Raw genomic sequence first — 14,912 nt, forward strand, 5'->3', positions numbered from 1 at the left:
ATTGGCCAAAGTAAAAAAACAGGATGAGAAATTATTTCTGGAGAATCATGACAGGACATTGCAGAGAGAAAGGGATAGTTTGAAAGCTCTCGGTGAACAAATAAAGACCATAAAAGGTAGAAATTCAACTAATGCAGCCGGAGACATGGGAGAAAAAGTCAGATTTGACCCCCATGTCTCCTCCATAAATTCTGCCATTGAATCAGGCAAGGCAGATCAGGTTTCAAGCATCTGGTCGGCACTGCCTGGCTTTGGGTCAACAGAGTCTGATAGCAGTGACGAACAATGTCTTAGGCCAACAAGAACACAGGCTGTAAAAGGAAGCAAAGATAAACTTCTAGTGACAGTAATCACACATAAATCAGCATCTCCAAAACAGTTGGATGAATGGTCAGAAACTTTTAAGCATTCACGGGATATGGTTATCAGAGTTACAGAGGCAAGAAAAAGTATGTGAACACTTTGGAATTACCCGAATTTCTGCATAAATTGGTCATAATACTTGTTCTGATCTTCATCTAAGTCACAAGAATAGACAAACACAGTCTGCTTAAACTAATAACACACAATTATACGTTTTCATGTCTTTATTGAACACACTGTGTAAACATTCACAGTGCAGGGTGGGAAAGTATGTGAACCCTTGGATTTAATAACTGGTTGACCCTCCTTTGGCAGCAATAACCTCAACCAAACAGTTTCTGTAGTTGCGTATCAGACCTGCACAATGGTCAGGAGGAATTTTGGATCATTCCTCTTTACAAAACTGTTTCAGTTCAGCAATATTCTTTGGATGTCTGGTGTGAACTGCTCTCTCGAGGTCATGCCACAGCATCTCAATCGGTTTGAGGTCAGGACTCTGACTGGTCCACTCCAGAAGGCGTATTTTCTTCTGTTGAAGCCATTCTGTTGTTGATTTACTTCTGTTTTGGGTCGTTGTCCTGTTGCATCACCCAACTTCTGTTGAGCTTCAATTGGCGGACAGGTAGCCTTACATTCTCCTGCAAAATGTTTTTATAAACATGGGAATTCATTTTTCCGTCGATGATAGCAAGCTGTCCAAGCCCTGAGGCAGCAAGGTAGCACCAAACCATGATGCTCCCTCCACCTCCACCATATTTTTTCTCCACACATACTCAACTTTAGTTTAATCTGTCCACAGAATATTTTCCTGTAGTGCTGTGGAACATCCAGCACTTTTGCAAACTTCAGCAATGTTTTTTTTGGACAGCAGTGACTTCTTCCATGGTGTCCTTCCATGAACACCATTCTTGTTTTGTGTTTTACATATGTTTTACATATCGTAGACTCATCAACAGAGAAGTTAGCATGTTCCAGAGATTTCTGTAAGTCTTATGCTGACACTAGGATTCTTCTTAACCTCATTGAGCATTCTGTGCTGTGCTCTTGCAGTCATCTTTGCAGGACAGCCACTCCTAGGGAGAGTAGCAACAGTGCTGAACTTTCTCCATTTATAGACAATGTGTCTTACCGTGGACTGATGAACATCAAGGCTTTTAGCGATTCTTTTTTAACCCTTTCCAGCTTTATGTAAATCAACAATTTTTAATCTTAGGTCTCCTGAGATCTCTTTTGTTCGAGGCATGGTTCACATCAGACAATGCTTCACGTGAATAGCAAACTCACATTTTGTGAGTGTTTTATATTGTAGCAGGGCAGCTCTAACCAACATCTCCAATCTCGTCTCATTGATTGGATGACTCCAATTAGCTTTTGGTCATTACTCTCGGGGTTCACATACTTTTTCCAACCTACACTATGAATGTTTAAATTATGAATTCAATATAGACAAGAAAAATACAATAATTTGTGTTTTATTAGTTTAAGCACACTGTGTTTGTCTAATGTTGTGACTTAGAGGAAGATCAGATCACTGATCATTTGTTGACCAATTTATGCAGACATCCAGGTAATTGCAAAGGGTTCACATACTTTTTCTTGCAACTGTATGCAGGTTCCGAGTGAAACCAACAACATTATTCATTCAGTAGAAGAGAAACCTGGTGTATGTCATTATTGTCAGAATTTCTGGTCACTGGCAACGAGAATGTCGGAAAAGAAAACGTGTTCTTATGAGGAACGGCCAGGAGAAGCAGGGTCAGTCTAAGGGAAAATGGAGTCAAGACAACAGCCCCAATGACACAATGCAGATGCAGAAATTTATGAAGCTCTCTCTGGCTCAGCAGCAGCTTGCTGGATGCTGTTGAGGGAAACTAATAGATCCCCTCTTACGTCCCATTTTATCTGGTGTACATATGAAATCTGATGGAATATATGTGAACATGATGTTTAACAACTTTGCAGTAGATTTTCTAGTAGATACGGGTGCTGAAGTCAATGTATTGCCCATATCTTATGCAAAACATAATTTATATGTCCTTAGTACACGGGCAAGCAGATGAGAGTGAGAGCAACAGGAGTGTGGGGGGGGGGGGTTATGAAACAAACCTAACCATTATCTATTTCTATTGGTCCAATGAAGATTGATGCAGGGGTGTGGATTGGCAAATTAGACAACTGCAGGCCTCTACAGTTCAGAACCATCCTATTTGGACTACAAAGAAAAATGAGTGTGGAACTTTGGATACGGAACCAGTGTGATTGACAGGTGTTGCCCCACCTTGCACAAAACAATATCCCATTATCAAGGAAGCTATGGACACTACTAAAGTAGTGATTAAAGATCTATGGGACATGGGTATAGTTGAAAAGAGACCATGTAATCCAGCTACTCTGATGTATCCTATAGATACCACATTACTTGAACACGACTGTTGTGAGTTGTTTTGGATCAGCTCTCTGATGGGTTTATAGTCATCCGTTGGAAAACCCTGAGTTTATCTTATACACAGACGGTTCAAGCATTGTGGAGGGGGGTGTGAGGCAGGCTGGGCATGGGCAGTTAATGGGCAGTTACTACAATGGACAATGTGATAAAACCAGGCACGTTAGATTTGAGAAACGCAGACGTTCACTTTATGAATGACACAATGCTTAACTATTGCATACAACTCTCTAATGGGAAATAACTCCTGGGGGGATGGTAAATAAATACAGTTGAAGTCAGAAGTTTACATACACCTTAGCCAAATACATTTACATGTTACCTTTGACCCTGACCTCTGTCTATACAAATGTAATGGTGTGACCTCACTCTCTTTGCTCTCTGCCTCACAGCTTCTCATCGTCTCACTCAACTGTGAGTTGCCAGTTCTTATGATCGTTTCTTTATATTCTTGAGAACTTTGCAAAATATTTCTTGGGAGTTTCTCAATTAATATCTCGAGGATGAGTGATGGACAAAATCCAAATTCAGTCAATTGATTATGCAACAGGTAAACCCATAAATTAGGTGTCTTGACAGCATGCAATCATTCTGCAAAAGATTATCTGAATGTATAATTTCGCAAAGACCTTCAGTCATCCTCCATCATTCTAAAGTGTACAAGTGGGGATCTAATTTGTTCAGGGACAGAAGCTAACAGTCTTACATGTAGATGGATACAACCAGCAGGTGGAGATAGAATTGTATTCTGTAAATAGAAAGTCAGGAGTGAACTGACCTGTGGTGGAGGAGGTGCAGTTATTACAAAAGGTTGACTGTGCTCCCTTTACAAAACAAGAAAAAAATCATAATACCCAATATCCAGGCAAATATGCCATGCTTGTATATACAGTTCTGTATCATTCCTTGTAATAATGAGTATTTCTTACATACAGGAACATCGCTAAGTGACAGTGTGGGAAGAGTGTACAGAGGGATATTTCTCCAGCGTTGCTTCAGCATCCAAAAGACTGCCTCCTGTCTGATCTATGGTGCCAGACAGGTAAATACTGTATGTTCCAACATTATTCATAGGTCAAGTCATAGTCATATAAATCAGTGTGTTTATCCATGTGTAATCATCAATACTTTTGGTCAATTAAGTTAGTCAGGGTATCATCATGTGTTCCCTCTGAGTCTATCATTGTGTGTGTTATATACAACTAAATTGAATGTTATTAAAATCACACAGAGAAAGGAAGAAGGCCTAGTGCAATCGTGCCAATCTCTTCAAGGCATTCATGATATTGCAGTGAATATGCTGTCAAGTGACACATCTTTGTGTCAACGTCTGTGAACAAGACCATTACAACATCGGTAAAATGAGTAGAGGGAAAGTGAATGAATTGAGAAAATATGTTGTGAGGAGGTGACGCAGCCTGTGCTTGAAATCCAATGACCAAATACTGTGGTATTCTGCTTACCTAAAATGGGGAAGTTACAGTGGTGGAAAAAGTCCCCAATTTTCCTACTTGAGTAAAAAGATACCTTAATAGAAAATGACTCAAGTGTAAGTACTACTTGAATAAAACTCCAAATGTATTTGGTTTTAAATATACTTAAGTATCAAAAGTAAATATAGTTGCTCAAATATACTTAATAATCTAAAGTAAAAGTATAAATCATTTCAAATACCTTATATTAAGCAAACCAGATGACAGCACAATTTAAAAATATTACGGATAGACAGCGGCACACTCCAACACTCAGACATCATTTACAAAAAAAACATTTATGTTTAGTGAGTCCTCCAGATTAGAGGTAGTATGGTTGACCAAGGATGTTCTCTTGATAAATGAGCGAATTGGACAATTTCCCTGTTAAGGGAAATTCAAAATGTAACGAGTACTTCAGGGTGTCAAGGAAAATGTATGGAGTAAAAAGTACATTCTTTAAGGATGTAGTGAAGTAAAAGTAGTCAAAAATAGAAATAGTAAGGTAAAGTACAAATACCCCAAAAACTACTTAAGTAGTACATTAAAGCATTTTTACTTAAGTACTTCACACCACTGTGGAAGTTGTCACGCCAAACATTCCTCTATCCTCTTTCTGACTTTAGCCTTGGACTATGTTAATCATATTTTCAGGTTAAAAGGACAGTCAAAGAGTAGGTTGATCAGTTTGATTAGTTTGATCAACCTACGGATATCACATAGTCAATATATTTTGCATTACACAGGAAGAATGTACGGTAGGTATGTGTATTGTAATTGATTTATCCTTTTGATTTTGAGTGGACATTGGAAGGCCCATTTTTCACTGTCATTCGAATGTAGTAACCATTGATGTATGTAATACCTCAATTTATATCCTGAGCCTAAAAGTGGATGACATTTGATATGTCACTTTAAAAATGGAAATGACACTGATCGAAGCTGATCGTAATGACGGAACAGAAGGAAATGATGGAGGTGGAGATTAAAGTGTAAATAAATGGCAAAAAAATTGGATCGAGCCCAGAACACATACCTTTGCACAACTTATCTGCGGACACAGATCTCTCGTTGTGCAATCAGACCATCTGTCGCTCTCTGCTGCTGGGACGGTTGGCTATAGAATCCATTCACCGGGGTTGTGTATAGAAGGGCAAAGCATGGCAAAATGTTTTGCAATGGAAAACAAAAATCTTTGTTCTATTTTCCAGTAAGTACTGCTACTTTTTGTCAAATGTTTTTTTCTCAACTGAACATGACCCTGGTTTTACAGTACAGTTGGTTCTTATACAATAACATGGTAAACAGCCAATACGGCTGCACTGAGTTGTGTAACAGATATGCATGCTCTTACAGTATAGCATACTTTATACTTACAGCTTAACCCGGGTTCTCAATGTTGTCCAAATGTTTACAATTTGAGGACTCTTCTGAGGTTACAAGTTGAGGATCAGCTGGGGGAACATCTGCAATAAAACAAATGGCATTTTCACCAGCCGTACCTAAGAAGGTTCCTCATAAACCTTCCAGACTTCATGTAAACCTCGTTTTACAGGCTTCTTATTTAATTGGTCAGTTTGTCATCCAAATTAGGGCAATGCACATGTGTGTGTAATCAAATAACGGTTAAGTACCTGAGAAAGGTCTTCTCCGGAGTCACCAATGGAATCAAATATAGTTGTGTACACAAATGTGTTTTTGCAATAGGAAAGTCTGTTGGGCATACTTGAGGAATGATTTGTTCATTATCATTGTTTCCATTTACATCAGCACTTTTGGAAATAAATACGGCGAAAGATTGTTTAAAAGTGTTTTATGGAAAATGCCAATAAAGGCACTTAGCACAGTCATACTGTGTGGAACTTCAAATGGTGAGGCATTTCCATGGAATTGGTATTGTTTTTCTCACAATCAAACACCCACTAAAACAATTTGTATATTTGTGTTGTTGATGGTGTGTGATCTATCGTTTTAACTGTTGCCTTTGAAATGGAAGACTCATCCTGCACAAACAGGCAATGCAATGACAACTTGTTGTTCTGCATTGCATAACACGTTAATTAAAATGACCCCCAAAACACCAATTAAAATAAAGAGCTCTGGGACATTGTCAGAGATTAATTACAATGAACAGACCATCTAAGAAGAGGGTACAGTATGCCACTGGTAAACCGTAAACTAGTCAGTGTCTAAACAACCCATGAGTTTTGCAAAGGAAGAAAACCCACAGCTCAGGTGAGGCTCATGAAAAACTCTGGGTCAAATGTACGGGTATGTACAACTACTGCCTAGTGTTGACCTTATTCTGCTGTCTGTAGGTGTGGCCCACTGTGAGAGGATGCAGCCCAAGTATAGCAGCCTGGGCAACATCAGTTACTTCACCCAGATGGACCAGAGAGCTGTGAAAGTCTTCCTGTCAAGGGTCAGCTGAAGGAGACATCCACATGGAACTTTCAAAGGTAGATGTTTTGCATATGGGTGAACAATTTTTTTCCTAATGTACAGTACCAGTCAAAAGTTTGGACACACCTACTCATTCAAGGGGTTTTAATTTATTTTTACTATTTCCTACATTGTAGAATAATAGTGAAGACATTAAAAAACTGTGAAATAACATATATGGAATCATGTAGTAACCAAAAAAAAGTACCTTTTACATTTGAGATTCTTCAAAGTAGCCACCCTTTGCCTTGATGACAGCTTTGCACACTCTTGGCATTCCCTCAACCAGCTTCATGAGGAATGCTTTTCCAAAAGTCTTGAAGGAGTTCCCACATATGCTGAGCACATGTTGGCTGCTTTTCCTTCCCTCTGCGGTCCAACTCATCCCAAACCATCTCAATTTGGTTGAGGTCAGGTGATTGTGGAGGCCAGGTCATCTGATGCAGCACTCCATCATCACTCTCCTTGGTCAGATAGCCCTTACACAGCCTGGAGGTGTGTTGGGTCATTGTCCTGTAGAAAAACTAATGATAGTCCATCTAAGCACAGACCAGATGGGATAGCGTATCGCTGCAGAATGCTGTGGTAGCCATGCTGGTTAAGTGTGCCTTGAATTATAAATAAATCACAGACAGTCTCACCAGCAAAGCAACCCCACACCATCACACCTCCTCCTCCATGCTTCACGGTGGGAACCACACATGTGGAGATCATCCGTTCACCTACTCTGCGTCTCACAAAGACACAGCGGTTGGAACCAAAAATCTCAAATTTGGACTCATCAGACAAAAGGACAGATTTCCACCAGTCTAATGTCCATTGCTTGTGTTTCTTGGCCCAAGGAAGTATTTTCTCCTTATTGGTGTCCTTCAGTAGTGGTTTCTTTGCAGTAATTCGACCATGGAGGCCTGATTCACGTAGTTTCCTCTGAACAGTTGATGTTGAGATGTGTCTGTTACTTGAATTCTGTGAAGCATTCATTTGGGCTGCAATCTGAGGTGCAGTTAACACCAATGAACTTATCCTCTGCAGCAGAGGTAACTCTGGGTCTTCCTTTCCTGTGGCGGTCCTCATGAGAGCCAGTTTCATCATAGCGCTTGATGGTTTTTGCAACTGCACTTGAAGAAACTTTCAAAGTTCTTGACATTTTCAGGATTCACTGACCTTCATGTCTTACAGTAATGATGGACTGTCATTTCTCTTTGCTTATTTGAGCTGTTCTTGCCATAATATGGACTTGATCTTTTACCAAATAGGGCTAACTTCTGTAAACCACCCCTACCTTGTCACAACACAACGGATTGACTCAAACGCATTAAGAAATTCCCCAAATGAAATGCATTCCAGGTGACTACCTCATGAAGCTGGTTGAGAAAATGCCAAGAGTGTGCAAAGCTGTCATCAAGGCAATGGGTGCCTACTTCAAAGAATCTTAAATATAACATGGATTTTGATTTGTTTAACACTTTTTTGCTTACTACATGATTCCATATGTGCCATTTAATATTTGTGACGTCTTCACTATTGTTCTACAATGTAGAAAATAGTAAAAATAAAGAAAAACCCCAAAATGAGTAGGTGTGTCCAAACTTTTGATTGGTACTGTATGTCTTTCAGGTTTGGTAAGTACAAAGAAAAATTTTAAAAAATACAAAAATAAATGAACTGTTATCAGTTACATTACCAGCTAAAATATTGCAATCAGATTAAAGGTTCTTTTGAAAAACTAGATGATTACTTCTTGGATTACTTTTAAATACAGAAATTATGTTAGTGAAAAAATATATATACACATTATGACACCAATCTGTTTTGTCAATGACATTCAAGTTAGCATTGAAAAAATGTGCAAGTTCAAGTTTGTTCCACCTAAGGAAGTCTGAGCACCTGTCAGAGACCACTATGATGACACACCAAATGCGTTTGATGGATACATTTTGTCTTCTTCTAATGCTTGTTCAGGATAAAGTAATCCAAAAGTAATCACAGTGTGTTACTGAGTTTGGGTAATCCAAAAGTGACTTTACTGATTACAGTTTTGGACAGGTAACTAGTAACTAACATATTACATTTAGAAAGTAAGCGCACCAGCCCGGTTTCTAGGTTAATAGCAAATATGCATCAGGAAGCAGGAATATGTTCTTTGGCATTTCCTGGTATCTTATAATGACATTTCCTCCAATGAATAGACTAACGAGAACCAGAACAAGTCTTTCCTATCAGTGCAATTAATGCACTATTCCCAGAATTGCCTACCTTCCATCTCGTATGGTTCCTGCGTAAGATAAACCCTGGATGTGTCATCTCAATAGGAAATGACTTTACATTTCTATCGATGAATGTTACAGATTGAACAGAACCCTAAAATAGGTTACACATATCCACGTCAATTGTTAATTGATAAGTAAAACAGGGTCCGTTATACTAACCACAGTGACGCCCACGCTCAATGCGCTTGTAGGCGCGCGCTTAAATAGCCGCACTCGTTTGTGGACCAAAGAAAGAAAGCATCCTTTTGAATCCAAGGAGAACTGCATTAGCCTACACAATGATGGTATGTGGAAACATATGTTTAGCCTGTCTTGAAAACGGTGTTTTTAAGTTCATTGCAATTAACTGAATATGAAATTGTGAACGAATGCTTTATAAACAAACTGAATGACAACCTGTCTGTTCTTTCTTCACAGCTCTTCCTTACAGTGATGCTAGTCAGTGCTGATGCCAGTATGGCACTTCACGCCCAAACATTCAAAAATGATGATCCGTTCTCCGGTCGTTCATTAGTGTGTGATCGCTGTCCACCTGGAACGTACCTCCGCGCGCCCTGCAGTGCCACCCGAAAGAGCGACTGTGCGAAATGTCCCAAAGGGGCATACACAGAATTTTGGAACCACATCTCCATGTGCCTGCGATGCAGCATGTGCGCTGAGAACCAAGTCGTCAAGCAGGAGTGTTCTCCATTCAACAACTGCGAGTGCGAGTGCAAGGAGGGTTACTACTTCAACAAGAGATACGAAGCATGCATCAAACATAAAGAATGCCCCCCTGGGTATGGAGCGAATACTACAGGTATGACTAAAATAGAGCCAGTTATACGCGCGGAAAAAAATAATAAGCCTACGAGAAATGACTATTTCCACTTAAGTCTATGATGATAACAAAGTGTTTTACTCATAATAGTTTATAGTCGATGCATACATCGAATGTTCATATGTCTCAGTATATTCTGACTGTGTTTGTCTTTGTTTGGATTGTAAAAAGGGAAAAATGGCATTTGGTATCAATACCAAATTTGCTAATTACGATTTAAGGAATAGTTCAATTATTTTACAGTGCATTCGGAAAGTATTCAGACCCCTTGACTTTTTCCACATTTTGTTAAGTTACAGCCTTATTCTAAAATTGATTACATCATTTTTTTCCCTTCTCATCAATCTACACACAATACCCCATAATGACAAAGCAGAAACAGGTTTAGACATTTTTGCAAAAATAAAAAATAAATATCACATTTACATAAGTATTCTGACCCTTTACTCAGTACTATGTTGAAGCATCTTTGGCAGTGATTACAGCATAGAGTCTTCTTGAGTATGATGCCACAAGCTTGGCACACCTGTATTTGGGGAGTTTCTCCCATTCTTCTCTGCAGATCCTCTCAAGCTCTGTCAGGTTGGATGGAGAGCGTTGCTGCGCAGCTATTTTCAGGTCTCTCCAGAGATGTTTGATCAGGTTCAAGTCCGGGCTCTGGCTAAGCCACTCAAGGACATTCAGAGACTTGTCCCGAAGCCACTCCTGCGTTGTCTTGGCTATGTGCTAAGAGTCGTTGTCCTGTTGGAAGGTGATCCTTCGCCCCAGTCTGAAGTCCTGAGCGCTCAGGAGCAGGTTTTCATCAAGGATCTCTCTGTACTTTGCTCCGTTCAGCTTTCCCTCAATCCTGAGTAGTGACCCAGTCTCTGCTGCTGAAAAACATCCCCACAGCATGATGCTGCCACCACCATGCTTCACCATAGGGGTGGTGCCAGGTTTCCTCCAGACATGACGCTTGGCATTCAGGTCAGAGTTCAATCTTGGTTTCATTAGATCAGAGAATCTTGTTTCTCATGGTCTGAGAGTCCTTTAGGTGCCTTTTGTCAAACTCCAAGCGGGCTGTCATGTGTCTTTTACTGAGGAGTGGCTTCCGTCTGGCCATTCTACCATAAAGGCCTGATTGGTGGAGTGCTGCAGAGATGGTTGTCCTTATGGAAGGTTCACCCATCTCCACAGAGGAACTCTGGAGCCATGTCAGAGTGGCCATTGGGTTCTTGGTCACCTCACTGACCAAGGCCCTTCTCCCCCGATTGCTCAGTTAGGCCTGTTGGCCAGCTCTAGGAAGAGTGTTGGTGGTTCCAAACTTATTCCTTTTAAGAATGATGCCACTGTGTTCTTGGGGACCTTCAATGCTGCAGAAATGTTTTGGTACCCTTCCCCAGATCTGTGCCTCGACACAATCCTGTCTCGGAGCTCTACAGACAATTCCTTCAACCTCATGGCTTGGTTTTTGCTCTGACATGCACTGTCAGCTGTGGAACCTTATATAGACAGGTGTGTTCCTTTCCAAATCATGTCCAATCAATTGAATTTATCACAGGTGGACTCCAATCAAGTTGTAGAAACATCTCAAGGATGATCAATAGAAACAGGATGCATCTGAGCTCAATTTCAAATCTCATAGCAAAGGGTCTGAATACTTATGTAAATAAGGTATTTCTGTTTTTATTTTTAATACATTTGCAAACATCTCTAAAAACCTGTGTTCACTTTGTCATCATGGGGTAGGTATTGTGTGTAGATTGATGAGGAAAAGTTTTATTTAATCAATTTTAGAATAAGGTTGTAATGTAAAACAAAATGTGAAAAAGTCAAGGGGTCTGAATACTTCCAAAATGCACTGTATGTAGATAATTTGCATTAGCATTATAGCAGTCTATGGACAAGTAGTGACTGCAAAACACACTTCGGGTTTGTTAAACTAGCCACTGCAAACAATTAGCAAATATTAGCAATGTTTTATCAATTCCCCATGCAAATCAGTCCCCCCCGTTTAGCATGTATCAAATGCCATAACCAAATCAAATCTTTAATGGATTGTGTTCCTCAATGAATTGCTTTAAAATAATGTTGAGATAAATATTGTGGCATACACATCAAAACATCTCCTCAGGTACACCACAACAAGATACAGAATGTGTGCAGTGTCAACTCGGATTCTATTCTAACGTTTCCTCGGCAAAAGCAATCTGTGTTGCCCACTCAAACTGCGAAGCTGGTGGACTGCGCGTGGTGCTAAAAGGCAGGGGCTGGCACGATACACTGTGTGCCTCATGTGATGACCTCAAAACTCGTGGTAAAACACATTATGAATAACAATATTTATAATGAAAGACTAATCATTTTTGGCCTCAATTGAGTTTAAGTTTCTCAACCATGTTTATTTTTTCTTCAGATGGAGCTGAATATCTGCAGGAAATCCTTCCTGCGTTCTTCATTCAACTTCACCAGAAGATGGGCCTTCAGAGAATACGTCGTTTAGCGATGAGGCTGCCGCAAGAGGGAGGCAAGAAACCGCTCCGAGGAACAGTCATGAAACTTTCTAGGAGGGGTCTTAACGACTTTATGAACAGTTGGGACCAAGGTGCAGGGAAAGACCAAGTTAGGAAACTTCCGGAGATGTTGAGGAAGACAGGGGCCCGCAATGCAGCAGACAAACTAGAGCTTAAACTGAAATATATAGACCAACAATTCAAACTCTGTGAAGGCTTAGTTGAAGTAGCCTAAAATGGGTTAAAGTAGCCTCTCATCCCCATCTTCTTAATAACATATCTTGACAGCAAAAAGTAATTAAATTCAACAGTTGTCCATTTTAAAATGGGCTATGCAGTCTAGACCAGGGTTCCCCAATATGTGACCGTGATTTTATTTGTCCTCCCAAGTCTTCTGAGCAAAAAAAGTAATAAACAAAGTAAAAAATTATGATAATTATCATAAATCTATATATGTACACTACCGTTCAAAAGTTTGGGGTCACTTAGAAATGTCCTTGTTTTTGAAAGAAAAGCACATTTTTTGTCCATTAAAATAACATCAAATTGATCAGAAATACAGTGTAGACATTATTAATGTTGTAAATGACTTGTAACTGGAAATGGCAGATTTTTTATGGAATATCTACATAGGCGTACAGAGGCCCATTATCAACAACCATCACTCCTGTGTTCCAATGGCATGTTGTGTTAGTTAATCCAAGTTTATCATTTTAAAAAGGCTAATTGAGCATTAGTAAACCCTTTTGCAATTATGTTCGCACAGCTGAAAACTGTTGTTATGATTAAAGAAGCAATAAAACTGGCCTTCTGTAGACTAGTTGAGTTTCTGGAGCATCAGCATTTGTGGGTTTGATTACAGGCTCAAAATGGCAAGAAACAAAGAACTTTCTTCTGAAACTCGTCAGTCTATTCTTGAGAAATTAAGGCTATTACATGCAAGAAATTGACAAGAAACGGAAGATCTCGTACAACGCTGTGTCCTACTCCCTTCACAGAACAGCGCAAACATGCTCAAAACAGAATAGAAAGAGGAGTGGGAGGCCCCGGTGCACAACTGAGCAAGAGGACAAGTACATTAGAGTGTCTAGTTTGAGAAACAGATGCCTCACATGTCTTCAACTGGCAGCTTCATGAAATAGTACCCGCAAAACACCAGTCTCAACATCAACACTGAAGAGGCAACTCTGGGATGCTGGCCTTCTTGGCGGAGTTGCAAAGAAAAAGCCATATTTCAGACTGGCCAATAAAAGAAAAGATTAAGATGGGCAAAATAACACAGACACTGGACAGAGGAACTCTGCCTAGAAGACCAGCATCCCAGAGTCGCCTCTTCACTCTTCCCAGAAGAAGGGAGGTTGTTATAGCAGCAAAAGGGGGACCAACTCCATATTAATGCCCATGATTTTGGAATTAGATGTTGAACAAGCAGGTGTTGACATACTTTTGGTCATGTAGTGTATGTTCCCAAGTATTCATATGCATAAATAGAGGCATGTGAGATCATATCCCAATGTAATCAAGGTTTTCTGTTTTTGTCAAATACTATATCTGTTTGGGATTCTTGTGGTCAATTTGCAGTTTACAAATTATTTCTAACTATCCAAAAAAAACATTCCTTACCCCAGCATGCGGTGGACTATCTGTCAGAATAACAAAAAAAAGGAGCACTCTGTTTCTGTGTAAATCTGATAGAATTATTGACGGGACAAACCAGCCTTTTCGTTTACACTGGGCTGAAGCACGTTTGGGTATAGCTTTATTTCATTATTTATATGTAACTGGGGACTACTGGTCTAGACCTATTGTTCATTGATTCTTTGACTTAAAAGTAACATGTTTCTACTGACCTCTGTGGCAGTCAATGGTTACACATTCAAACACACACACACACACACACACACACACACACACACACACACACACACACACACACACACACACACGTTGGCGTTATGCAAACATGTTTGGTGCATGTTTTGTGATTTTGTTGCATTTTAAGAAAGATTTAAAAAGGCACACTTTCTAGATATAGAATATTCAATTGTTGCAGAATGAAAATGTGTATTTAACTTCTAATATATGGATTGTTACATAATATTTAAATGAAATATACAAAATTCTAATAGTATAGCATGGAGTCCTGAAATGCTTGTTGCAATAAAAGGTTATTCTTGCTTAAACGTCCTTTTCATGTAATTGTTCATGTGAGACACAAGCACTTTTGTCTACTCTTACATAAATGTCTCTCTAAACTTCAAAATAGCTATTTTTTATACATGATATAAATACACTTTACAGTACAGGTTTCTGATCTGCTAGTGTCATTTCTCATGGAGTCTTACCCTTGGAATGTGTAGTCAATTCAAACAATTCAACATACACAAATGTATTGTGAAGAGTTGAAATTATTATTTCAGCTGAAGGTTTTCAATTTAACAACTCTGGCATTGACATGAGCACAGTGCTTTCTCCACTCAAATAACATAAACTCTCCATTTACACAAACAATCCGCAATCAAATAATCCAGTCAATAACCCAAATAGTTGATACAGTATTATCTAGGTTATCACTTCTTCCTAGGCTACAGACAATAACCTGAGCTATAG

At 39.4% G+C, this 14,912-nt stretch overlaps 1 protein-coding gene and 1 long non-coding RNA gene across 3 annotated transcripts in view; one reads left to right on the forward strand and one right to left on the reverse strand.

Annotated features, from left to right (window-relative positions):
• Positions 1–1,480: 1,480 nt before the first annotated feature.
• Positions 1,481–14,912, reverse strand: part of LOC106588365 (uncharacterized) — a 31,643-nt gene continuing 18,211 nt past the window's right edge. The window contains exons 2-3 of the long non-coding RNA XR_001324647.2: positions 5,656–5,744; positions 1,481–5,395 (exon numbers count right to left, since the gene is read on the reverse strand). This is a non-coding gene — a long non-coding RNA (uncharacterized lncRNA). The remainder of the gene's footprint in view (positions 5,396–5,655; positions 5,745–14,912) is intronic.
• Positions 5,320–12,898, forward strand: tnfrsf11b (tumor necrosis factor receptor superfamily, member 11b). 2 transcript variants are annotated; one of them, XM_045709449.1, is made up of 5 exons: positions 5,320–5,488; positions 6,597–6,737; positions 9,408–9,789; positions 11,924–12,106; positions 12,206–12,898. In XM_045709449.1, exons 2-5 carry the CDS (start codon positions 6,723–6,725, stop codon positions 12,535–12,537), a joined length of 912 nt encoding a protein of 303 aa, XP_045565405.1. In that variant the 5' UTR covers positions 5,320–5,488; positions 6,597–6,722; the 3' UTR covers positions 12,538–12,898. The 2 variants fall into 2 exon arrangements, with proteins under 2 accessions (XP_045565405.1, XP_014032747.1); XM_014177272.2 differs by lacking the exons at positions 5,320–5,488; positions 6,597–6,737 and adding an exon at positions 9,062–9,274 and having other exon boundaries at positions 12,206–12,890.

This window comes from Salmo salar, chromosome ssa27 (genome assembly GCF_905237065.1).
Source record: "Salmo salar chromosome ssa27, Ssal_v3.1, whole genome shotgun sequence".
In the NCBI taxonomy this organism is placed as follows: Eukaryota; Metazoa; Chordata; class Actinopteri; order Salmoniformes; family Salmonidae; genus Salmo; species Salmo salar.